General features: G+C 36.3%; 1 protein-coding gene across 1 annotated transcript; it reads left to right on the forward strand.

Moving 5' to 3' along the window:
• Positions 1 to 1,998: 1,998 nt before the first annotated feature.
• LOC113715934 (uncharacterized) lies at positions 1,999 to 14,121 on the forward strand. The gene is made up of 10 exons (XM_027240237.2): positions 1,999 to 2,048; positions 2,713 to 2,763; positions 3,360 to 3,586; positions 4,399 to 4,584; positions 9,169 to 9,243; positions 9,345 to 9,419; positions 9,535 to 9,606; positions 10,438 to 11,130; positions 11,217 to 12,761; positions 12,839 to 14,121. Exons 1-10 carry the CDS (start codon positions 1,999 to 2,001, stop codon positions 14,119 to 14,121), a joined length of 4,257 nt encoding a protein of 1,418 aa, XP_027096038.2.
• Positions 14,122 to 25,092: the final 10,971 nt, after the last annotated feature.

Raw genomic sequence — 25,092 nt, forward strand, 5'->3', positions numbered from 1 at the left:
TGATGGATGGTTCCTGAGCCGTGGAGGTGTGTGACCCTAAACTATTTCCAAAATTACTTATGAATTGTTTCATGCATGCTTTACTGAATTGCATATCATGCGTGCTTGCATAGGAGTTCATGGCATGATTTGGCTTCAATGAGTTCTTGGGGAGTCTTGTGCTGAACACCAATGTCTCCACCACTTGTTTATATTCATCTGGAGCTCAAAAGGGGTTCCCTCTTACTGTTTAACGTTAAAGGATCTATTTGAGCGTTGGATGTTTAAGTGCAATGATTTCACTGGCTCACCAGAGCAAAAATACGTACATTTGATCTCGGAATCATGACATCATCGAAATGCATTATTGTGAAATATATTTGATTACTAATTTTTTTTTCTGGTTACTCGCTGAGCTTCTAGCTCACCCAAAACTTTTTTATTCCCCTCCACAGGGCTCGAGGCGAAGGAAGCATTTGTATTAAAATTCTCCGTGTGAAGGATTGGATGATCTCCTGTACAGTTGGAGTTCTAGTTTTAGCTCGTGTAATAGTTGAAACTGCGATTGTACTTGCACTTATGTGAGAATTGAGGACCTTTGTTTTATTCGGGAAATTAGTATTTCTTGTATCTATTGAGGTTTTAGTTTGTAGTGCAAATGAATTTGTGGAATATTGGATGTAATATTTGGGATTTATCTTATAATTCATTTGAGAACTATAGTGAACGACTGAGTCCCGGCGAGAGTTGGGCAGGCGGTCCGCCGAACCCTTTGGTTCGCCTTAGGGGGAGGTGGGGCTGTCACAATTTTCATACCTTCTACTTCACCATGGCTAACAAGGGAGAAGCGAGCTCCCCAGTTTTTGATCTTAAACTTTTCACAGAGGCAATAAAAAACGAATTGGGACGCATAATGGACCAAAAACTTGAATTGCTGCACCAACGCATTGATAGTTTGGAGTTGTTCCAAGGAGGTTCCAAAGGCAGCCGTGGTAGGATACATGCACACGAATCTAGCGACTCTAACTCGTACCACGACTATGAGCCTTACCAACGGAGATCCAAGTGAGAAAATAGACCAACAAGTGACCACATTCCGGGCATAAAAGTGAAGATTCCTTCCTTCCAAGGACGATCGGACCCCGATACATACTTGGAGTGGGAGAAGCGGATTGAACTTGCCTTCGGTTGCAATGCCTACTTGGAGGAGCAAAAGGTCAAGTTGGCCGTGGTCGAATTCAGTTACTGCACCGTTGTGTGGTGGGATCAACTCTTCACTAGCCGAAGAGGAGTGTGAACCCGCCGTACAAACTTGGACCGAATTGAGACAACTAATGAGGAAGCGTTTTGTACCAAGTCACTACTACCGTGACTTGTACCAAAAGCTTTAAACCCTCAGTCAAGGAGCTCGAAGCATCGAGGACTACCATAAGGAGATGGAGGTACTTATGTTGCGAGCAGACATCACAGAGGATCGAGAGGCAACAATGGCGCGCTTCTTGAATGGATTAAGGATCGAAATTGCCGAGCAAGTGGAATTACACCATTATGTGGAACTTGGTGACTTGGTGGAGAATGCCATCAAGATTGAAAGGAGGATTAAGAGGAGGGGTCTGTCTCAGAGTTACTCCAACTTTTCACCCACTTATCCTCGAACTACACCACCAAAAAGGGAGGATAAAGGGGCGAGTAGTTCCACCCCCTCTAGACCAAGACCAGATATGACTAAGTGGAAGTCTAAGGCACTACCAAGGACTGCCATTGAGTTGGGCATGGGTCAAAACCGAGATACCAAATGTTTCATGTGCCAAGGCCAAGGGCACAGCGTTAGTCAATGCCCAAACCCACGCACTATGATCATCTTGTCAAATGGCGAGTTTCTCACCGATAATGAGGATGAAAAGGAGGAGTTGCCATCACGTGAGGAGGAAGAGGAAGAAGAGGAAGCATTGCCCATCAATGAACAAGTTGGACTCATTGTTAGATGAGCCTTAGCAACCCTAGTCAAGGCCATCGACCATGCCCAAAGAGAGAACATTTTCTACATCCGATGCTATATCAAGGGAAAGGTATGTAGCTTGATCATCGATGGGGGTAATTGTGCTAATGTTGCTAGTGCCTTGATGGTGGAGAAACTAGCACTACCCACTCTATGCCATCCAACACCTTATTGTTTTGCAATGGTTGAACGATAGTGGGGATGTTCGTGTCACCAAACAAGTCCAAGTACCTTTCCAAATTGGGAAGTATGAGGACGTGGTGTTGTGCGACGTGGTCCCTATGCAAGCGTGCCATTTATTATTGGGGAGACCATGGCAATTTGATGGCGTTACCAATAAATACTCCTTCAAACAAGGTGCGAAGAGGATTGTTCTTGTGCCACTTACTCCGAGCCAAGTCCGTGAAGATCAAGAAAGCTTGCTCAACGAGAGTGAGCTCAAGATTGAGAAGAAAAAGATAGAAAAGGCCGAAAGCTCAAAAGAAAATAACAAGGCCGAGAAAATTGAGAGGGAAAAGGCATGTAGTGAGCTGGCCAAAATAGAATGTCATGCATCTATATTGAATGTCACGCACTCACACACGCATCTATATTGAATGTCATGCACTCATACACGCACTCACACACGCATCTCTTCCTGACTTTTCTAATACATTTGAAATTGAATGTCATGCATCAGGGATTGGCATAGGAGCAGTGTTGATTCAATGAGGATGACCAGTTGCTTACTTTAGTGAGAAACTGAATGGTGCAATGTTGAACTATAGCACCTATGACAAGAAGCTGTACGCTTTGATTCGAGCACTTCAAGTGTGACAATACTACCTCTGACCCAAGGAGTTCGTCATCCACACCGACCATGAGTCGCTCAAGTTTCTCAAATCTCAAAACAAGCTCAGTAAGAGGCATGTGTAATGGATCTCATTGATAGAGACTTTTCTGTATGTCATAAAATACAAAACTGGTAAGTCCAACATAGTCGCTAATGCATTCTCACGAAGGTACTCTCTTATCTGTCCAGTTGTGAGATTTATCAGAACTTGGCCTACACCCTTCCTAAACTACTTGGTTTTGAGCTTATCAAAGATTTATATGCAACTGATGAAGATTTTAAGTTAGTGTTTGAAGCATGCAAGCAAAAGGCCCAAGAGAAGTTCTTCATAGCCGACGGGTTGCTTTACTACTTGGACTGACTATGCATCCCCAAATGCTCAATCCGTCAATTACTGGTTAAAGAATCTCATAGTGGAGGACTAATAGGGCACTTTGGGATAGTTAAAACTCTCTCAATCTTGCAGGAACACTTATACTGGCCAAACATGAGAAGGGATGTCGAGAGAAAGGTTGCATGATGCATTCAATGCCTTTGCGCCAAATCCAGGGTAAACCCACATGGTCTCTACATGCCTTTGCCTATACCTAGTGAACCATGGGTTGACATTTCTATGCATTTTATTCTTGGTTTGCCTAGAACAAAAAAGGGACACGATTCCATCTTTGTCATAGTAGATAGGTTCTCAAAAATGGCACACTTCATTGCTTATCACAAAACTGATAATGCACCATATATTGCTAACCTATTCTTTAAAGAAGTAGTCCATTTGCATGGTATTCCCCGCACTATTGTCTCTGACCGTGATGTTAAATTTCTGAGCTACTTTTGAAAAACACTTTGGTCTAAGTTAGGCACTAAGTTGTTGTTTTCAACTACTAGTCACCCTCAAACTGACGGCCAAACCAAAGTAGTTAATAGGACCGTGTCTACCATGTTATGTGCCTTAATTAAGTACAACTTGAGAACGTGGGAACCACACATTGAATTTGCTTATAACTGCTTTACCCACTCTACTACTCAATTTTCACACTTCCAATTGCTTAATGATTTCCATAATATTGCAGTATGAAATGATGATTTCTGAAAAGAAAATGATTTTGGCAAAACAAGAAATTCCATTTCTCGGAATGAAAATTTCCAATGGTACTTGTACACCTGAGCAACATGTTGGACAATTTTTTAATTCCATTTCTTACTGCAAGAATCTCAACCCGTTAACACCACTAGATCTCATGCCTTTACCTTTGAGTCAACATGCAAGCCTTGATGGTAAAAAAAAAGGCCGAAATAGTAAGACAACTTCATGAGAAGGCACGAGCAAACATTGAGAAGCGCACGGAGCAATTTACCAGACATGCCAACAAAGGGCGCAGGCAACTACTATTCGAACCTGAAGACTAGGTGTGGCTACACATGCGCAAGGAGCGCTTTCCTGAGAAAAGGTGAAGCAAGTTGATGCCTTGCGGAGATGGACCCTTTCAAATCCTTGCCAAAGTCAATGACAACACCTACCAACTTGACCTCCTAGGTGAGTATAGTGTTAGCTCTACTTTTAACGTCGCTGACTTGCTCCCATTTGATGTAGGTGATGACTTCGATTTGAAGACAAATTCTTCTCAAGGGGAGGGCACTGATGAGGAACCACCAAGACCTCAAGTTGTCACTTCAAGAGGCTCGAGTGAGGATGATCTACGTGCACCATCAGTGAGTCTTGGACCGATGATTCGAGCAAGGGCAAGGAAGATGCGAGAGAACCTCCAAACATCTATATGTATATAAATTTGAGAAGGGATTTTTAATAACAAGCCTCCACAACCCTTCCCACTCTCAACTCTATTGTCCTAGCATTTTGCATTTATCTTATTTCGTAAAAAACATCATGGGCACATTACATCGCCACGTTTCCCTCAAATAAGAAGTTAACTCCAACTAACACTCTCACGTTCCCTCAAACAAAAATTTAACTTCCACTTACATTAAAACTCTTTCCACTTACCCGCGCGTCAGATGATTGTGGTATCACTACTGATTCCATTTTCCAGTGAGTTGAAGAGCATTGACGAGAATAAAGATAGCCCCTAATTCAATGGAATTGAAGATAGCACATGATCTTTTCCAACTGCCACGGAGCAACAATATACTTGGTACTTAGCCCCTAATTCAACGGAATTGAAGATAGCACATGATCTTTTCCAACTGCCACGGAGCAACAATATACTTGGTACTACTACAAGTAACTCTTACAATTTCACTCCACACCCACCTTCCCACTACAATTAAAACCCTTCCAATCAACTTCCTTCTCGAACCTCTCAAATTAACTTCACAATGAAACATGGCCGTTTACAGGCATGTCAACAACGCTTAAATTTCAAACTCGCAAGATTGCAAAGGAGGAAACATCTGCTAACAAAACGAAAAGGACGCCACAACGGTCCTGCACAAGAATTGGAAAAGTTCCAACAACTTTGCGTCGACGAAAGAGAAATCTCACATCAACTACAATGGATAAAATCTCGACTACACCGATTCAAACGCCGCAGCAATCAAATTAGAAGTTTCGGTACTATTTATTCTTTTAATATTGATATTTTCATTGTATTTTCAATTATTAATAATATTTTCAATATTATAATATTATTGTTGTTTCCATTGTTTATAAGCATTAAGATTCTTTAAATATTCTCCTTCTTCACATGTTACTAATTTAAATATTCTCCTTCTTCACATGTTACTAATCCTTGCTGGCTCAATCAACAAAGTATGGTACTATGGCTTTTATGTGAGTTTAGGCATTTAGACATATAGTTCTCATTGTATTAGTAATTAATCAGATTAGTCCCGGAACATGGTCATAGCTTTGATTAGAGACAACGTTTTTTTTTTCATTAAATGTCTACCTAAATGTCTCTTTCATGAAATAGTCCCGTGACTGTTTTATGAATAGTGGGCATAACGGAAAAAAAGGAGATACAATCTTATGTGTGTATGCAATACATTATAAAGGAAATTATAATTAGATGTAATAATACTCAAAACAAATCTATTATTTCTACACACAAAGCGCTAAAAGTTTAGAACAAAAATGGAGATTAAGATATTTTCTCCAGTCACCTCGAGTGACTATCCAGACTTAGAGACCAATAGCTGGGGAAACTGACGAGGGAGTAATGTAACATTATACTGAACAAGGAATGCAGTTTGCATTTATTGCAGAAGTCTTTGGTGGAAGATCATGCTTAAAGTGCTTCACTATAGCCCTTTAATTTTGACAAAGATAATGAGTAATTCCCAAAAGTAGACTACGTCCCACATTATGGCTGAAAAACTGATCATATCATGAGTTGTGCTCATGATGTGACTTATGTTGGTTTTACCCCAAACTGTTAATATGGTAGCATATTGTTGTAGTACTATTAATTCTGATCACGAAAAATAGTAGTACTCTTAATTATGAGTTGTGATCTTTCGAGTTTCTTCATTTCTTTGAAATAAGATGTTTTGAAGGTTGACATTAAGAGATTACTACTAGCGGGTAGGTTCGTTTTTTGTGTTTTGGCTTTTTTTTGGGGCAGATTTTGTGTCTTATTGCATTACATGTCCTTGGGCTGTTCAAATCTGGATTATGCTGTAATTTTGCTGTGGAAAATTGGAATCGTACAAGACAAAAATGTTGATGATCGAGAGAAAGAGCAAAAAAAAAAAGGAATAGATTCAAAAAATAATTCTTGCAAATTAGAAATTTTGGTACTATTTATTCTTTGAATATTGACATTTTCATTATAATTTCAATTATTAATAATATTTCCAATATTATAATATGCTTGTTGTTTCCATTGTTTAGAAGTTTCGGTACTATTTATTCTTTAGATATTGACATTTTCATTGTAGTTACCATTATTAAAAATATTCCCAATACTATAATATTATTATTGTTTCCATTGTTTATAAGAATCAATTTAAAAATTTCGGTATTATTTACTCTTTAAATATTGACATTTTCATTGTAATTACAATTATTAATAATATTTCCTATAGTATAATATTATTACTGTTTCCATTGTTTATAAGAATCAAGTTAAAAGTTTTGGTACTATTCATGCTTTAAATATTCTCCTTCTTCACATGTTACTAATCTTTGCTAGATGATTCAACAAAGTATGGTACTATGGCTTTTATGTGAGTTTAGACATTTAGACATATAGTTCTCATTGTATTACTAATTATTTCGTGAAATGTCTACAAAATGGCAGACTGCTACCTGGTCTCAAATTACACACTTTGACTTCTAATTCTTGCAAATTTAGGAATTGGGCCTCTGTCTTTATGTGATTTTTAACTCTTAAGTATCTTCTTTGAGGCAAAAATTCAATCTTTTGCTTAACTTTTAGTGGAAAACAGAAATTGCTGAAGGTGTAGAGTTCTACTGCGTGGGTATCCTTTGAAGTATAATGGTTGTACTTAGAGATCCAGTATTGTTGTCAATATGTTTGATGTGCCAGAAATCGGTACCTAAATTTGACTCCTTTTCGTTGTTGAACAAAACTTGGCAAATTGAGTACCAATCATTGACAAACAATGATAACGGGAAAAACCTGTCATGTAGCCTGCTAAGAAATGCAAACAATTGATTTAGGTCTTGCGGTGAAACTGATCATGTCGGTTCAATCAAGTAAAACTCTAATTGAGGTTAATGGTATGGAACATATGATCCAATTTTTTGCAGCTGATTTAAAAAAAAAAAATTTGACTCATTATATCTGTAAAACAATGTAGGAACTGAAACCTTAGAATACAAACCTTCAAAATCCATAATTGATTATTCTTTCAAATTAAACATTGTGTAGAATCCCATACTAATATTTATAAAAGGTGCCATCGACATATAAGCTCATGAGAATGAGATGGTTGATCCTAAGAAGTAGCACAATCTAGCATAATATAGTAACTTTCCAGAATAATATGCGCACGGGCATGTTGATAGGTGTAAAGCAAATGGCTCACGGAGCATCTTTCACACGCATACTTATGATAACGAGCATCTGCCCAACCAAAGCATCTTTTAGAAATCTTACTTATGGTAGGAATGAGGTTCTTAAAAAATGTAAAATTCATGTCACATCTTGATTATGCTATGCACGAGCACAATCCAGAGTGAGATGGTTTCCATTGTTTATAAGAATCAAGTTAGAAGTTTCAGTACTATTTATCTTTAAATATTGGTATTTTCATTATATTTACAATTATTAATAATATTCCCAATATTATAATATTATTATTATTTTCATTGTTTATAAGAATCAAGTCGATATTATCTATTCTTTATATATTGGCATTTTCATTACAATTGCAATTATTAATAATATTTCCAATATTATAATATTATTGATGTTTCCATTGTTTATAAGAATCAAGTTAGAAGTTACGGTACTTATTCTTTAAATATTGGCGTTTCCATTGTTATTTCAATTATTAATAATATTCCCAATATTATATTATTATTGTTGTTTTCATTGTTTATAAGAATCAAGTTAGAAATTTTGGTATTATTTATTCTTTATAATTTGGCATTTTTATTGTACTTCTAAGTATTAATAATATTTCGAATATTATAATATTATTGTTGTTTTCATTGTTTATAAGAATATGGAAAGAGTACCAATTGCTTACAAGCACTTTAATAAATACTAATGAAAGCTCCCCAACTGCTTTGTTAATATGTTACATGTTAACAAATAGTACTAAAACGTATTATTGCATATGTAGTAATCAATCATAATGAATAGGATCACTACAATCTTATCTAATATCAGAGGTTCACATAAATATATCGTCATTTTACTACCAAAATTGCCAATCTGTTTGGAACAATAATTAACATAATAAAAAATATACTTTACTATTCTAAATGTTTAATTACATATCATAAAAAATATAGTGACCCAAAACTCTTATGGTCGAAATCATGCTTCACATTTCACATCAATTTCACCCACTAAATAATGTCTCAAACATAAAATATTACCAACTACTATCATAAACATTACCAAATTAAGGATAAATTTTCTCAATTCTTACTATTAAATACACATTTTATCATTCATTAATTAAAAAATAATTTTAGCAATCTAAAATACTTCTTTTCAATTTTTCTAATCTTTGCACATAACGTAATTTGTGTTAACAAATATTGCTATGTTTATTAGATCTTGCTATGGTTTTACATCAGACCACTCATGGTCATTTATAATATTCATACTGTATATTAGATTATTACATTTTTTATGAGTATACATTAATAATTGTAACTTAATTTAATACGTCTTTTAATACAATCATTTTAATATTCTTTTAGATCAAACAAATGATTATTCGACATCTTTTCAACTTCAACATCCATCGACCGCAGCCCCAATTCTCCATGATCATGGTAAATCCAAATTTATGCACAATTTCAAATTCATGCTTAATCATTAATTTTTTTTAACGTGCTACATTATTATATTAACTTTCTATATTGCATAATGATAGATGAATTGCATAATGACTCACCAACTACTGAAGTTCCTATTACACCTACATCATCAGCTAATGGTCCCGATGATAGTAAGTCCAAGTTTTCTCATGTATCTTGACTAAGTAATCAATTATTATTTATGCAATTCAATTTCTTCCAATTCATTTTTTCCATTTGACTTCTAAAGATCCATTATACAAACAGGCTCATCTGAAGAATTTGTTCCTGCTACACAAGACATTGTGCCTACTAACACAGTTGGAGCAGAACAAATCGGTATTCTACTAATACTTTTTTCATGTTACCATAATTAATATTTCTTGCTATATGTTCTTGGGCATACAAATATTATGTGCTTTATATCTTTCATTTAGTGATAGTTTTAGGTAAGTATTTTATTATACTTATTTCATCAATCAATTAGATCAAATAGGCCGAACGTGACGGCAACATCGAATCACAAGAAGATGGACATTTGGTCCAAGAACAGTAATATGTCACAAATGTCAATCTCTAATGTGGGTGGAAGAAAGAATTCAAAGTAGTATAAAACAAAATCTAAGATTCAATTTATGTTGTCAAGACGGGGATGTTGTTTTACCGTTATTGCCTCAAACTCCCCAAGTTTTACAACATATATTTACCACTCCAACATTAAAAGAGAAGATTCGATTGCTGAATGCACTATTCGGGTTTACATCCATGGGAGGCAAAATAGATCATTCTGTAGTCAATTCTGTCGGACCATATTCATTTCGAATTAGTGGAGAAAATTATCATCTAATCAGATCGCTTCTGCCACCTCTTGGAGAATTAGATAGATTCATACAATTATACATCCATGATACCGATAATGAGTTGCAGAATCGTATGAATCTTTTGAACAGTCATGATGGCAATCCAATTGGAATTGATGCATCAATAGTTGAAGGATTGCAAAGTATGTTAGATGAAATAAATCCATATGTACAAGTTTTCGAAGTGCAAGGGACATGCTTCGAAATCAAAATATTGTCAATCTGCAAGTATAGATAATTAGTGCTCGAGGTGACAGACAATATATCCAACCAACTGCAAATAAAGTTGCTGCTTTGATTGTCGGTGAAGATACTGGTCATGTCACACACCGTGATATTGTGCTTGTCATTCAAGATGGAAATTTAAAAAGAATCAGTGAGAAACATCCATCATACATGCCACTTCAATACCCTTTACTATTTCCATATGGAATAGACGGATGGCATTGTGCAATAAGATTTTCACCCTCTGCCATTAGGAAGAGAGAATTTGTGTCCATGCGCGAATTCTATGCGTATCGTATACAATTTCGACAAAATGAAGGTTATACACTTTTGAAAGGTGCCAAACTATTTCAACAATTCATTGTTGATTGTTATGCAGCTATTGAACACTACAGATTAAATTTTATGAAAACCCATCAATCTCTATTACGTGCTGATGTATATCAAGGTTTAGAAGATGCTGTACTTGCTGGAGATACAGATGCATCAGCAGTTGGAAGAAGATTTGTTCTACCATCTTTATTTTCGGGTGGATCCCGAAATATGGTACAGCATTTTCAGGATGCAATGGCAATTTATAGAACAATTGGAAATCCAGATCTTTTCATTACATTTACTTGCAATCCCAGTTGGCCAGAAATTAAACAAGAGTTGACAAGAATATTGGAACAAAAAGTTGAGGACAGACCCGATATTACGGCTCGCGTTTTTCGGATAAGACAAAAAAAGTTGATGAATGTTTTAAAAAATACCCAACTATTTGGAAAAGTGCTTGCAGGTACAAATTTTACTTTATTTAAATCATTATTTTCTTTTTTCAATCCCTATTCTGCCATACACTAAGATTACTTCTATAATGTGCAGACATCTCTGTCATTGAATTCCAAAAACGTGGTTTACCACATACTCATATCACTCTGACATTAGCTCCGGATGATAAGCCCCTTACTACAGAGCAAATTGATGATATCATTTGTGCTGAAATACCTGACAAAAATGCTGATCCACTAGCTTATGATACGGTCATCAGGTGCATGTTACACGGACCCTGTGGTAATGCTTATCCAAATGCTCCGTGTATGGTGAACGGAAAGTGCTCTAAACACTATCCAAAGAAATTTTGTAGTGAAACCACTATTGATGAAGATGGATTTGTATCATACAGACGTAGAGATGATCCAAATAAGAGGGTAACTATTAATGGTTTTACATTTGACAACAGATGGGTTGTTTCTTGCAATCGAGATTTGATTGTGATGTTTGATGGTCATATCAATGTGACCAAAGTTGCACGTCTAGAAATCACTAAATATCTGTACAAATACATGAGTAAGGGGGTTGATAGAGCAAATGTTCAGATTGAGAATAACGTTGTACTTGCAAATGAAAGTGGTCATCGTCGTTACAGAAGCGTTGATGAGATTAAACAGTACTTAGATTGCCGATATTTATCGCCAATTGAGTCATGTTGGAAGATATTTGATTTCAAAATGCAGAGACAGTATCCATCCGTGATTAGATTTCAGTATCATCTTCCTAATCATCAATTTATTATATTTAACGATGATAATTATCTTTATGACGTTCTTGATCGTGATCACATACATGACACGATGCTGACAAAATGGTTTGAAATAAATCAGAGCCATATTCCAGCTAGAAACTTGACGTTTGTGGAGTTTCCGAGTAAGTGGACTTGGAAGTACAATAAACGTCAATGGGAGTCCAGATTGCAAGGTAAGTGTATCGAAAGGCTACCATATGCACATCCTCATTCTGGTGAGCGATACTATTTGAGAATGTTGCTGAATAAAATTCGTGGTGCACAAAGTTTTGAACATTTGAGAACTATTGATGGAGTTGTGCATCCAACATTCAAAGCTGCATGTGCAACACTTAGTCTTCTGGATGATGATAATGAGTGGAACGAAGCTTTAGCTGAAGCATCTTCATGGGCATCTGCCAGAAAATTACGAAGCATGTATTGTACAATACTTATGCATTCTGAGGTAACCAACTCGTATGATATATGGCAGCGTCACTGGAAAAGTATGACAGATGATTTGCAATATCATATCAGAAGGGATATGGGAAACTCTCAAATACGCATTGATGATGGTGAGTTACAAAATTTGGGATTAATTGAACTCGAACTCATTTTGAATAAAAATGGTCGATCTTTACGAGATTTTCCACCAATGCCATTGCCGTCATTTGAAAATGCTCAGTTTTCCATGAACAGACTTATAAGAGAAGAGCTCAATTACGATTTTACATCAGAACAGCAATTATTTAATAATTTATATGCTGGTTTGAATGAGGATCAATTGAAAGCATATGATCTTATTGTGGAATCATACACACGTAATCACGGAGGACTATTTTTTGTGTATGGAAGTGGTGGGATGGGTAAACTTATTTATAGAGAACATTGATTGCTCGAGTCAGATCGCAGAGAAAAATTATTCTTTCAGTTGCATCATCAGGCATTGCTGCAATACTCTTACCGGGTGGAAGAACAGCGCATTCACACTTCAAAATTCCTATTAATTTGGATGAGTCATCAAGTTGTTCAATCAATAAAAATTCTGACTTAGCCAAATTAATTAGGGAGACATCTTTGATAATTTGGGACGAAACTCCAATGGCACATCGGCACGGTTTTGAAGCGGTGGATAGAACTTTAAAGGATATCTTAAAGTTGAGTGAAAATGATTATGAGGATCGTATTTTCGAAGAAAAATTAGTTGTTTTGGGTGGTAATTTTCGACAAACATTACCGATTGTTTCTAAAGGTAGGAGAGAAGCAACAGTATCAGCTACAATAAAAGAGTCAATGATTTGGGATCACTGTAGAGTACTGCATCTTAAAATAAATATGCGCGTAATGAATTTACGTCTTCCTGAAAATATGCGTCAGCAATTGACAGATTTTGCAAATTGGTTGCTGTCTGTTGGTGAAGGAAAGGTTTCAGCAATTTCACTTACTGAATTTGGGGAATTAAATTGGATTCGGATGCCGTCGCAATTTCTCATAAAAAATGACAGTCAATCTTTGATGTGGTTAATAGATTCTGTCTATCCAAATTTGAGAAATTCATACAAAAATAGCACTTACCTCAAGGAACGTGCTATTTTGGCTCCAAAAAATGGTGATGTTGACAAGTTGAATGATAAGATGCTATCAATGCTTCCTGGTCAATCACGTACCTACATGAGTAATGATACTTTTTGCAATACTGAAGGTGACATTGTTAAAAATATGAATCCTCCTGAAATGTTGCACTCTTTGAATTTTCCTGGGCTTCCAAATCATTTTTTGGAACTTAAAGAAGGAACTCCCATAATTCTTTTAAGAAATCTCAATCAGTCAGAAGGTCTTTGTAATGGAACACGACTTGTCGTTACCAGAATGGGGGATAAAGTTCTCGAGCCAGAAGTCATAACAGGATCTAATATTGGAGATTTAATACTCATACCTCGGATCTCTTTAACACCACAGAGCGCACGGACTCCTTTTCCAATTAAAAGGAGACAATTTCCTATGAAAGTGGCATTTGCAATGACTATCAACAAAAGTCAAGGCCAAACCTTGAAAAATGTTGGCGTTTACCTTCCTGAACCTGTGTTTTCACATGGTCAACTTTATGTTGCTCTGTCCCATGCTACTTTGCCAGTTGGATTGAAAATATTCATTGTTAATATAGATAATGATCCATGGGATTACACAAAAAATATTATGTATCGTGAGATTTTTTACTCCCTTTGATAAATTGTGGACCTCGCTTTATTTACAAAAATAGTATATTTACTTCATATTATATGTACTATATATGCTTCACACTTAGGCATTTTTTTTGTACTTCTTTGAATTTGTGTTACTTGCTGTATCAAATATAGCGCTTAAATAATTAACCTTCATGCTATATTATAATAATTTACAGATATTCCATATACACCTTTACTCCATTTGCATCCTTGTGGATACGGATAGAATGTAAAGGTTAGATTGTTTCGATTAATAGATATGACCATATATGGAGTGCTTCAACATTCGGGATGTATCAAGATTCTTTTTGTAGATGATCAGGTAATAACTAAGAGTGTATGTTATTTATTATATTGAATATTGAATATTTACTAATCTGTTGAAAACTATTAGAAATTTGTCATGCAGCGAGTTATAAGAGGCAGTAATATGATAAACATTTTCGCAGATCATCTCCATGAAGGCAAGGTATACTGGTTTCAAAATATATATGTAATTCCGGCAGATCTTAAATATCGGCTTGCACCACATCAGTACCAATTATCGTTTGGAAACGATACAAAGATAGTGAATATTTTAGATAATTGTGGAACCATACCCCGTTTCAAATTTAATCTGGTCAAACTAAGAGATACAGAACAGCACATGGACAATGATATGCAATTGATAGGTATTTCATTCATAATTAACCATACTTCTATTTAAGTTGTATATTTGAACTGGTATTACTTATATTTTTTTATCTTTTGCAGATGTAGTTGGTTTAGTTGTATCCGTTAGTTCACACTATCAAACATCTATCAATGACAAAACTAAGTGTAACATAATTTTTCTTGACAAAAGGTTAGTTACTAGATTCAATATCTTTAAAGTATTTTATATTCTACAAATTTTGATTTATACTTACCAAAATTGTCTAAATGAAGTTTGACAGTAGTTCGGTTGACTTTATGTGATAAATTTGCAACTGCTGATGGTGAACACTTGCGTCAAACTGTTACAAAAAATAATGTTTTGCTAGCCTGCGGTATTTGTGTGAGAAATTATAAAGGTAATTCAATTTATTTTCACTTTATTTTATTTAAATTTTATAGTTTATCAATAAATAAAGCACATTGTGCAGGACCGTCACTCTATACTATTCGAGCAAGCAAATTGTATATCAATCACTACTTGGATTTTGCTCAATACCTACACAATTGGTAAGTTTTACAAATACCAAAATATTAAATTACTAAAAATATTTCATACCCTTACGAATATGTATTTGAAAAATTTGCAGGCTTGAAAATGATAAATGTGCTCAGAAATTAGTGACGTGGTTGCGGTCATGCAATTTTACAATGTCCCAAGCATTGTTGATATCAAATGTTAAGAGAAGATGGATATCCGAATATGGAGTTATCCCTACGGTACAATTCCTCTCAAATAATTAAATAATGAACAAGTATCTACATGTAGTTTCGAATTAATAATTGTAATCTATACATTCTTTGAATGGTTTTAAGTTTAATATTTTTGGATACTTGCTTATATTCAAAGTATCAACCTAGACAATATGTTCCATGAGTTATGCAAAAATTGTGGCCAACAATGTCAATCTCATTTTGCAAAAATGGTGTGCATCCATTGTAATGACGTAATCGACACTACTGTCAGGTAATTATTTTCATATATTTTGAATTTTAATATAATTTATTGCATCATCCATCACAATTTCTTCTTAACAGATACAATGTTAACATAGAAGTTAGAGATTCCAGTGGTAACCTATACCTTGCTCTTCAAGACAGGCATGCACAATTCATGTTTCATTGTGATGCTTCTTATCTTAGAGATTTAAAAACAAAGATATACATTATTTATATGTACATTTTTTTACACAATATTATTTAGAAACTGTCTAAAACAAAAGATAATTTTAAACTATGTATGCTTTTAATTGTAAGAAAAATGGAGGTGCATTGTTCGACCAACACATTAATTCATGCAAAAATCGTGCATTCTCATTTATAGTGCGAACTCCACAAAAAACAACAGAATTACTTAAACCCCCAATACTGGCGTTCGTACTCAGAGTTGATTGGTGTGACGAATGTTCACACCTTCGTAGAAGATTATCAAATCAAAGGCAAAATGTCTGTAAGTATTTCATTTACTTATCAAATTAAATATTCAATTATATTTAATTGGACCCTTATGTCGCTCAATTTATGATATAGATTTCTATTTTTTTTTAGGATCTAACCTTCATCGAAGTGATCGTTTATAAATAAAGGAGATGTTTTTATCATATATTGAACTATTATTACAAAGTTTCATTTTTTTAAATATACTTTCATGTGCCCGTGATTATAATATTTTACTATTTTTAAATTCTTCCATAGATTGTAATTTTTTTTAATAATGTAAGCACCGTGCGTAGCACGAGTATTCACACTAGTTTCTGCAAATCGTTCATACACGCATAGGGAAGATTCAAGAGTCTAATCACATGATGGTAAGCCTACTCCAAGTCCATGAGGAAGCCGCGAATGACTAGAGAGAGGACGAACTGCATGATGGGCTTCACTATCGAGTTTAGTGTCTTGTGTAGGCTTGAGAATAAGGTTGGGCAGCCCATGTGGGCCTTAGCCGACCAGCCCTTGTCCATTTGGGGCGAAATAGCACTTTCCAAATTCGGTTTGTTAGTTTTCTTAGTAAGTTAGGTTTAGGATTAGTTGGAGTAATATCATTTTCCATTGCTACTTAGGATTTCGGTTCATGAGGCCTATAAAGAGAAGGCTTGTCCGAGTTTTATTCATTCAATCATCAAAAAAGAAATTTCAGTTTTAAGAGTATGTCTCTTAGCTTCGATTAACCTTTGAATATCTTAGATTTGTTCTAAGTGTTCTTCTTGGCTTATCAAGCAAGAATCACACTTGTTTGTGGCGCCATTCTACCAAAACCATAAGTTCCTTTAATCTTTTCTTGAGAGTTAAGAATTAGTCTTAGTTCTCATCTAAGGGATTCTAAGGGGGTTTAGGGTTCCACACAATCAAACCTTGAAATCACGTGTCTAGATCCTGTTGTTGGAATACGAGTTCGCCAAGCACGGTTGGGTTCGTATCAAAATGTCATCAATCAAAGTAGCTATGCTACTATCTAAGGGGCTCTGGTACTTTAACTGTCTCAGGAGTTTCTTATTCTGGGAATAGATCTTAATCCTACTCCACTGCTGTTCTAGAGCTTTACACAAAACGAGTTTGATGGCCACCACTTCATTTAAGTCTTTATTTCCGAGGCTTCTCTCTTTGAGTGCCCATTCCGCAATCTTAGTGTTTGGATGCATCCTAGCTGTGACTCCAATCCCAATTGAGACATGTATTTGCTGACTTGTTGTAGCCACATCCAGAATTATGGTACCCTCAGCTTCCTGAGCCCGATGTTGTTCTTCATGATTGGAAATTGTTTCTCTTGTGGTCAGTCTGGCTTTAGCATTCTCAATTTCCTCTTGTTCCAGCTATTCTTTGTGGGCCTTGTCAATTGTCCTTGCTAGTGAGCAGCTGTTTTGGTTTTCAAATTCCTTCTTGTTTCTTTCTTTCCACACTTGCCACAAAATGTTCGCAGTCAGTCCAATATGTTCCACCCCCTGGCCTTTTCCTTGCCTCTGAGATTCTGATCCGCTATCGTTTGAAATCTCCTTGTTGGTTTTCAGCACTATCCCATTGTATTGGGGCCACCTTCCATATCTCCAATGTGTGTGAGCAGTTTAACAATAAATTTTCCACTGTTTCCTAACCCTCCCTGCAAGTTCTACATACTAGATCTCCCAGTCCTGTCTTGCTGTAGATTGTTGCTCTTACTGGCAGTGCACCTTTTATGCATTTCCAAATGAAGAGCTTGATTTTGTGTTTGATGTTGAGCTTCCATAGAGTGTTCCACATCTGTCTGACTTGTTGGCTTCCTTCTGTGAGACTTGGACCAGCTACACCTATTTCTTCCTTCTCTGCACTGGTACTCTTTTCCATTAGAAGTTTATAGCCTGAGCTGACTGTGTATGCTCCTCCTGCATTGTGTTGCCAATAGTAACTGTTCTCCTTCCCTATCAAACTTAAGGGAATGTTCAAAATCTTCTTTGCATCACTTTGATTGAAGGATTTAAAAATGGTGTTTCTATTCCATCTTTTATGACTGATTAACTCATGCATCATCTTCAAGTCACTGTTTAGAGGTCTAGGGGAAGTAGGCTTATCAGAAGTTGATCCAGGGATCCATTTATGTTTCCAAATGTTTCCCATTGCCAATTCTTCTGATCAAACCTTTATCAATTAAGCTTCTGGCTCCTAATAGACCTTGCCATATCCAGGAGGCATTCTTATGAGGCTTGCATTCTAAGATAGAATCATTGGGGAAGTATTTTGCTCTCAACAACTTTGCTGATTAGGAGGTTTGGTTTGGTGAGTATCCTTCAAATCTACTTACCCAACAATGCTTTATTGAAAGCTTCTAGGTCCTTGAATACCAGCCCTCCTTCATTTCTCTTCATTAACATTTTCCTCCAAGACAACCAATGCATTTTGTTTTTACCATTTGTTTCTCCCCACCAGTAATTGGCCTTCAGTGCACTAATATCTTTACATAGCTTCCTTGGCAGTTTAAAGCAAGACATGGCATAAGTAGGCATTGCCATAGAGACTGCTTTTAGTATTACTTCTTTGCCTGCTGTGCTTAGTAGCTTGTTCCTCCAATCCTGAAGCTTTCGTTTTATGTTTTCTCTGATGAAACCAAAAATCTGGTCCTTTGTCCTAGAAATCACCATTGGAAGTCCTAAATATTCCCTTGTTTCATCTCTACCTCCCTCCCAATGAGCTGCACACTTCTTTCCTTTGCCCCAGGGGCATGTTCTTACTAAAAAAGACAGAAGATCTGTCAAGGTTGATCAGTTGCCCTAAAGCCTCTTCATAGGTTTTGAGGATCTTCATGATTTCATTGGCCTGTTGCATGTTAGTTTTACAAAAAATGAGGGAATCATCTGCAAAGAAAATGTGTGTGATGATAGGCCCTTGCCTGCTGATCCTCAAGCCTTTTATCTCATTCCTCTCTTCAGCTTTCCTCAATAGATTTGAAAAACCTGTTGAGCAGATTAAGAATAAGTAAGGAGACAGGGGGTCTCCCTGACTTATTCCCCTACCTGGTGTTACAATGCCTTTAGTTTCCCCATTGCAATTGAAGGAGTAGGTGACAGTTTTCATGCAGCTAGTGATCCGATTGATCCATTTTGTACAAAAACCCATCTTCTGCATCATTGCTTGCAAAAAATACCACTCCACCCTATCATAGGCTTTGGTCATGTCTAACTTAATTGCCATGTATCCTTCTTTTTCTTGCCTTTTATTTTGAGGTAGTGCATGTATTCATGAGCTAAGATCACTTTATCTAAGATTTGCTTGCCTGGGATGAAAACAGATTGGGTGTTGCTTATGCAGTTGTCCAGAACAGATTTCAGTCTATTGGCCAAAATTTTGGAAATGGTTTTGTAGATAACACTGCACAGGCTAATAGGTCTAAAGTTTTTCAAACAGGTTGGGTTCAGGATTTTGGGGATGAGAGAGATAACAGTATGATTGATAGATTTAAGCATAAAACCAGAGCTGAAAAAGGATTGAATTGCTGGGATCACATCACCCTTGATAATGCTCCAGAACCTTTGGAAGAACAAGGGGGACATGCCATCCTGACCTGGAGCTTTATCAGGCTGCATGGAGAAAAGAGTTGATTTGATTTCATCCTCCTCTACTAGTTAGCTTGGTGTTCATTTCCTGAGTTATGGAGTGGGGGATACCCTCTAGAATTTTTGACATATCACTCCTTCCTCCACTGGTAAACAACTCTCTAAAGAAATCTGAAATTTCTGAGACTATTTCATCCTTATTTTCTGTCCACGAGCCATTCTCCCTTTGCAGTTTCCTGATCCTATTATTTGTTCTTCTCCCCTTAACATAGGCATGGAAATACTTTGTGTTCTTATCTCCCTCTCTCAGCTAGTTAATTCTGGCTTTTTGTGTGATGCCCCCACTTCTCCCTAAGGCGAATCAAAGAGTATTCGCTGGACACCTGCCCAACTCTCGCCAGAACTCAAACAATTTCTATTCAAACTTATAACGGTACTAAAAGTCGATAACCAGAAAATACACATACAAATAGCGCGGAGGCGTTCAAGCTTAATGATTTTTAACAATCACCCAATCATTACATCGGGTTCCCATAATACAGCCCAAAATATACAATATCTAAAAATCTAGATAAAAGAGTTGGAACCCTATTACATGAGTACACAAAAGAGAAATTCCTCCGAACCTCATTCCAAACCCAAACCTGTTAAGGAAAACAAATCTACAGGGTGAGCAAAACGCTCGTGAGGCCAAGAACACACATGCAAGCACATTGATCAAGTAGCAATCCCAATTTACAAGTAAAGCATCAATATTGTAATAAATAACAATTCGAGCAGAAAAGTAAGTAGAAACAATTCAAGGATATCGGAGCTCTCAGGAGCTAATTTCCACTTACTTTGTCAATGTCATTCATATACCTTCCCGTAATGACACTCTGGCAACCGGGTCGGTATTTTCATTCCGTAGATCATCACTTACTTCCCTCCGTCCACCGTGCACCTCCCGGGCCTGCAAGACATTTATAAGGCGATACTCCTCGAGTATGCCAAGCAATACCTCTCATTAGGTCGAGCTTCATTATCTCATGGCTCGCCAAGATTCCCGACCAAGCCCATGCCGGCTCGAGTCCAAGGTCGGCCTATGAATTTGGGCATCCCCATTTACAATTGAGAGTCGATGAGATTCACTCCAACGACGTATGCAGCCATAGCATACCATTTCATTTCATTCAATCATTTCATTTCATTCAATTAAGTCATTCATAATTCCATTTGGTACATTTGAATCATTAGTCATTCATTTCAAATAAGAACGAGTGCGGTAAAATACACACTCGCCTTCATTTTCAAAAACTCCAAACAACTATAACAATTAAGCATGTATCAAGTATTCATACACTTGACACTCACCAATATAAGTAATGAGGAAGAAATGTCCCTCGGAGCTTTAGGCGTTCACTATGGGATCCTCTTGAAGGTCCTCTTATGTGCCTGAGCAATTAACAATAGACTATCATTTATAAACCGCTACTATTAAAGAAGATCGTACCATAGTACAATCTTAGAAAGTCTCATAAAACCAGCCCTATTTATCCTAAATCAAGACTCTCAAGTGGGGTTTCAAAGTACAAGAGAAATTTAGTTTTCGTCTTGGAAATCAAGTATAAAACGTTCAAGTAATATTGAAGGAATAAGAAGGACTTGAAAAACTCCATTTCCTTGATATTCGGAAATTTTCAGTTTTGATACGATACATTAGAAAAATTGTATCTCACGTTCCATATGTCGAAAATTGGAAAACTTGGTACCGTTGGAAACCTCTTCCAAAGTACTAAAAGTTCCTAGAATACACTTTTCTAAGATTCCAAATGAAAAACATTCAAAAATAAGCTCAAAGTCGCTGTTTTGGTTCATAAGGCAGATTCAAGTTGGTTTTTGGCCAACTTTGAAAATTCAGCAAACTTCACTTAATTGGAACTAGCTTTTGAAATTTGGAACTCTATTAGAGTCGCAATCCAAGTTTACAATAAAACAAGCGGGATGAGAAACGAAGTTTTGAGCATTAATATATGGCAACTCAAAGTTACCAAAATTCCCTTGTGAAACAAGGGTTTTCCAAACTCGAGTCATGAACTTTGGAAATTTATTTGAGCCATGAAACGGCCTCAGAATAACACCAAAATTAGCAGTATAATACTACCATATAAGGGTTGCCCCTCTACCAAATTTCATGGAGAAATAACTTCAGGAAGGTAGTCAACCAAACAACCAAAGTTTCGAAAAATCCTAAGGCAAAACTGCCTTGAGTTTTTGTTTTCCATTCCAAACATTTGGCCAAGGAAAATCCTTCAAACATGATTCATTTGTGTAGGAAAATCCTAAGGAACATTCATGGTACATTTGGTAAGTGTTTTAACTCAAGGAAATTCAATTGGCAAGTCCACACCAAGTCTAGCATCAATTTTGCCCAAAATTTAGGGTTTTCAAGAACAGGGCAGGTTTCGTATTTTGATCACAAATCACTCAATTCAACTCAGAATTGAGCATGGTTGGTGGCATTGGAAAATGCATTCATAAAACTATAATTTCACAGAAGAAATTGTTTTGAAATTCAACACACAACTAGCTCAAATTCGAGCCTCAAATTGTAGCTTCTGAACTTCGTTCCAGGAAAACAGAGAAACAGGACAGTCATCTTTAAACAGTTGGTACGGGATACTCGGGTGGAATTAGGGGTTGTATTTTATACCGTTAGAAAGCTAAGAATATCTAGTTTCAAATGCCACTAACAACACTTGATTTTGACATCGGAGCACAGAGTTATGGATGAAACAAGAAGGCTATCTGAGCATTACGGGAAAATTTTTCCAGGTTTACTAGCTTTGTGAGATTAATCCATTTGACCAACCAAACCTCAATATTTTTCGATGAAACTTTATATACCATCTATACAACATATAAATATCATATACAAGCCATTAAAACCTCAAAATTCTGCAAAAAAAGGCACGATCATAACAGGGGCAGAATTGAAAACTTTACATCCATGCACTCCTTGAAGTTTATACTAGCTATGCACCATTAATCTACCAATTTGAGCACTAAACCAACATTAAATCCATCATCAATCATCACATCAGCCATCAATCCAAGAGTGGGAGTTCATAGAGCCCACATTCAAAATTTTCCAACAATAACAAGCCACCCACATGAATATCTAAGCTCATAAGTGTAAATCAATTTCCATAGGCCAAGAATTTGAGGATTGATCGTCACTTACTTGTGTTGGTGAACAAGATAGAATTTTCGGCCCTCTCTCACCTCAAGAAAACCGTGTAAAGCTCCTCCTTTTTGTAGCTTAAGATGATCTCCAAGTATTAAGCTAAGTGTGTGTGAAATTTGGAAGGAATTGGAGATGATTTGTGCAAGATTTAGAGATGAAGAATGAAGAACTCGTTGGGTTATTTTTGCAGCTGATGGCCGGCCACTTTGTGAGGAAGAGAGAGTGTGTTTTGATCTAATTTGGCTTCCTAAGAAAGCTTTATTTGTGTGGCTAGAATTGATATAAAAGTCAACTCTTTAATAGTGCGCGTACGCGCGCGTTTTGTGCTCGATTCCTCTCGCGTTTATTTCACTAGTGCACTAAACCTTTAATGCACTCATAATCATATTAATATTATTTACTCTTAATTGTCCCAAAATAAGAGTCTAAAGTCTCTCAATTAAATCGCGCGTGTAAAAACGCGTATCTCCAAATTAAGCGCGTTAAAGCGAAACTTCCAAGAATTCTTATAATGATGGTACTAATAACTATCACTTGAGTATTAAACATAAAATACCTATATTAAGTCCATCCTGCAAGTCTCTAATTTTCCAAGGTTATTGTATTCTTGAATCGATTATTGACTCCAATCGTGTATTCACTATTTTCAATTAACGAGCTTCCAAAAATTAAATTTTGAAACGAGTCACTTTAAAAATATAACGAAACTATAATTCCATGTAATTAGGTCTAAAGAGGTTAAAAAATAATATTCGGATTAAATGGGCAGTTAAATATTTAAATAAACTCGAAATGAAATTTTAAAATAATAAAAATTTTGTGAGACATCACATTTTGGCTCCAAAAATTCTCTCTCTCTTTGTAGGCTTCTTTTAACTGGTTTTTAAGCTCAGCAGTTTTCTCCTTTTTGTTAACAGAATCTAAGTCTCTTACTCCTTCCAATTCCTTTTCTATCTCTACAATCCTCTTTAGAATTTGCTTGGAAGGTATTTCTCCATTTCAGTAGTTCAACTCTGCAGTTTTTTATGTTTTTGGTAATTTTGAACATACGTGAACTAGGCTCCTCCTTCTGCCAAGCTCTCTCCACTACCTGTTTAACCCCTTCCCTTTGGAGCCATCTTTTATCAAAGTAAAACCTTTTCTTCTTTTTCTCCTTTCCTGGATCTATGTCTAAGAATAGCATGCTATGATCAGAAGCATAAGTATCCATGTGCTAGCATCTTGCCTTTTCAAAAGTCTAAAACCACTCAAAGCTGCCCAAACATATATCTAATCTCTGCTTTACCTCTCCTTCATTATCCCAATGATTGCTCCAAGTCCAAGGTGATCGTCAAAACCTATGTCTATGAAGTTATTCTGATCCATAAAGTCCTTGAAGCTCCTCTCCTCTCTGACTGTTCCTTCCTATTTTTCTTCATTTGACACAATATCATTGAAGTCCCCAGCAATCATGAATCTATTTCGCCACAACCTTCTTTTTTCACTCAGAACTTTCCATTGTTCCTTCCTGATCTGAGCATCACAGCTCGCATAAATCCCTATAAACCACCGGTCATAGTGAATATCATTATCCTCTATACTGGCCTCAATAGTAAAAGCTGTTTGGTTCACTTCCAAGATTTGAGTGTCCTCCTTCCACAATAAAGCCATTCCTCCTGCCTTGTTCATAGCTTCTACTACAGCACTATTATCGAACCTAAGTCCTCTAGCAATCTTATCTACCTCCTGTTTTCTGTTTTTAGTCTCATTCAAGAAAATCAGATTTGGAGAGAAGAGGTTGTTCACCTCCCTCAGATGGGGAATTGTCAAGTGGCTCCCCACTCCTTAGCAGTTCCACACCAAGACTCTCATTTCCTTTGGGGGGGCCCCATTAGGGAAGGACCCCACCTCCTCCTCAGGCATTACTGTTAAGTCAGTTATCACAAATGGTTTGGCCTTTTTGCATATTGTCTCTTGCTAGTGCACTTCCTCCATTTCCTCATTGCAAATCAGCATCTTCCTTTTGCCATTACCTGCAAGGTTAATTTCCTGT

The sequence above is a fragment of the Coffea arabica genome, chromosome 11c (assembly GCF_036785885.1).
Source record: "Coffea arabica cultivar ET-39 chromosome 11c, Coffea Arabica ET-39 HiFi, whole genome shotgun sequence".
Lineage (NCBI taxonomy): Eukaryota > Viridiplantae > Streptophyta > Magnoliopsida > Gentianales > Rubiaceae > Coffea > Coffea arabica.

Bases quoted from the DNA above. Each gene is read 5' to 3' on its own strand.
- LOC113715934 (XM_027240237.2), top strand. From the start codon at position 1,999: ATGCCCAAAGAGAGAACATTTTCTACATCCGATGCTATATCAAGGGAA. The intron at 2,049-2,712 runs GTATGTAGCTTG...TGCTTACTTTAG, and splicing joins GATGCTATATCAAGGGAAAG to TGAGAAACTGAATGGTGCAA. The intron at 2,764-3,359 runs GTACGCTTTGAT...CGCCAAATCCAG, and splicing joins AGCACCTATGACAAGAAGCT to GGTAAACCCACATGGTCTCT.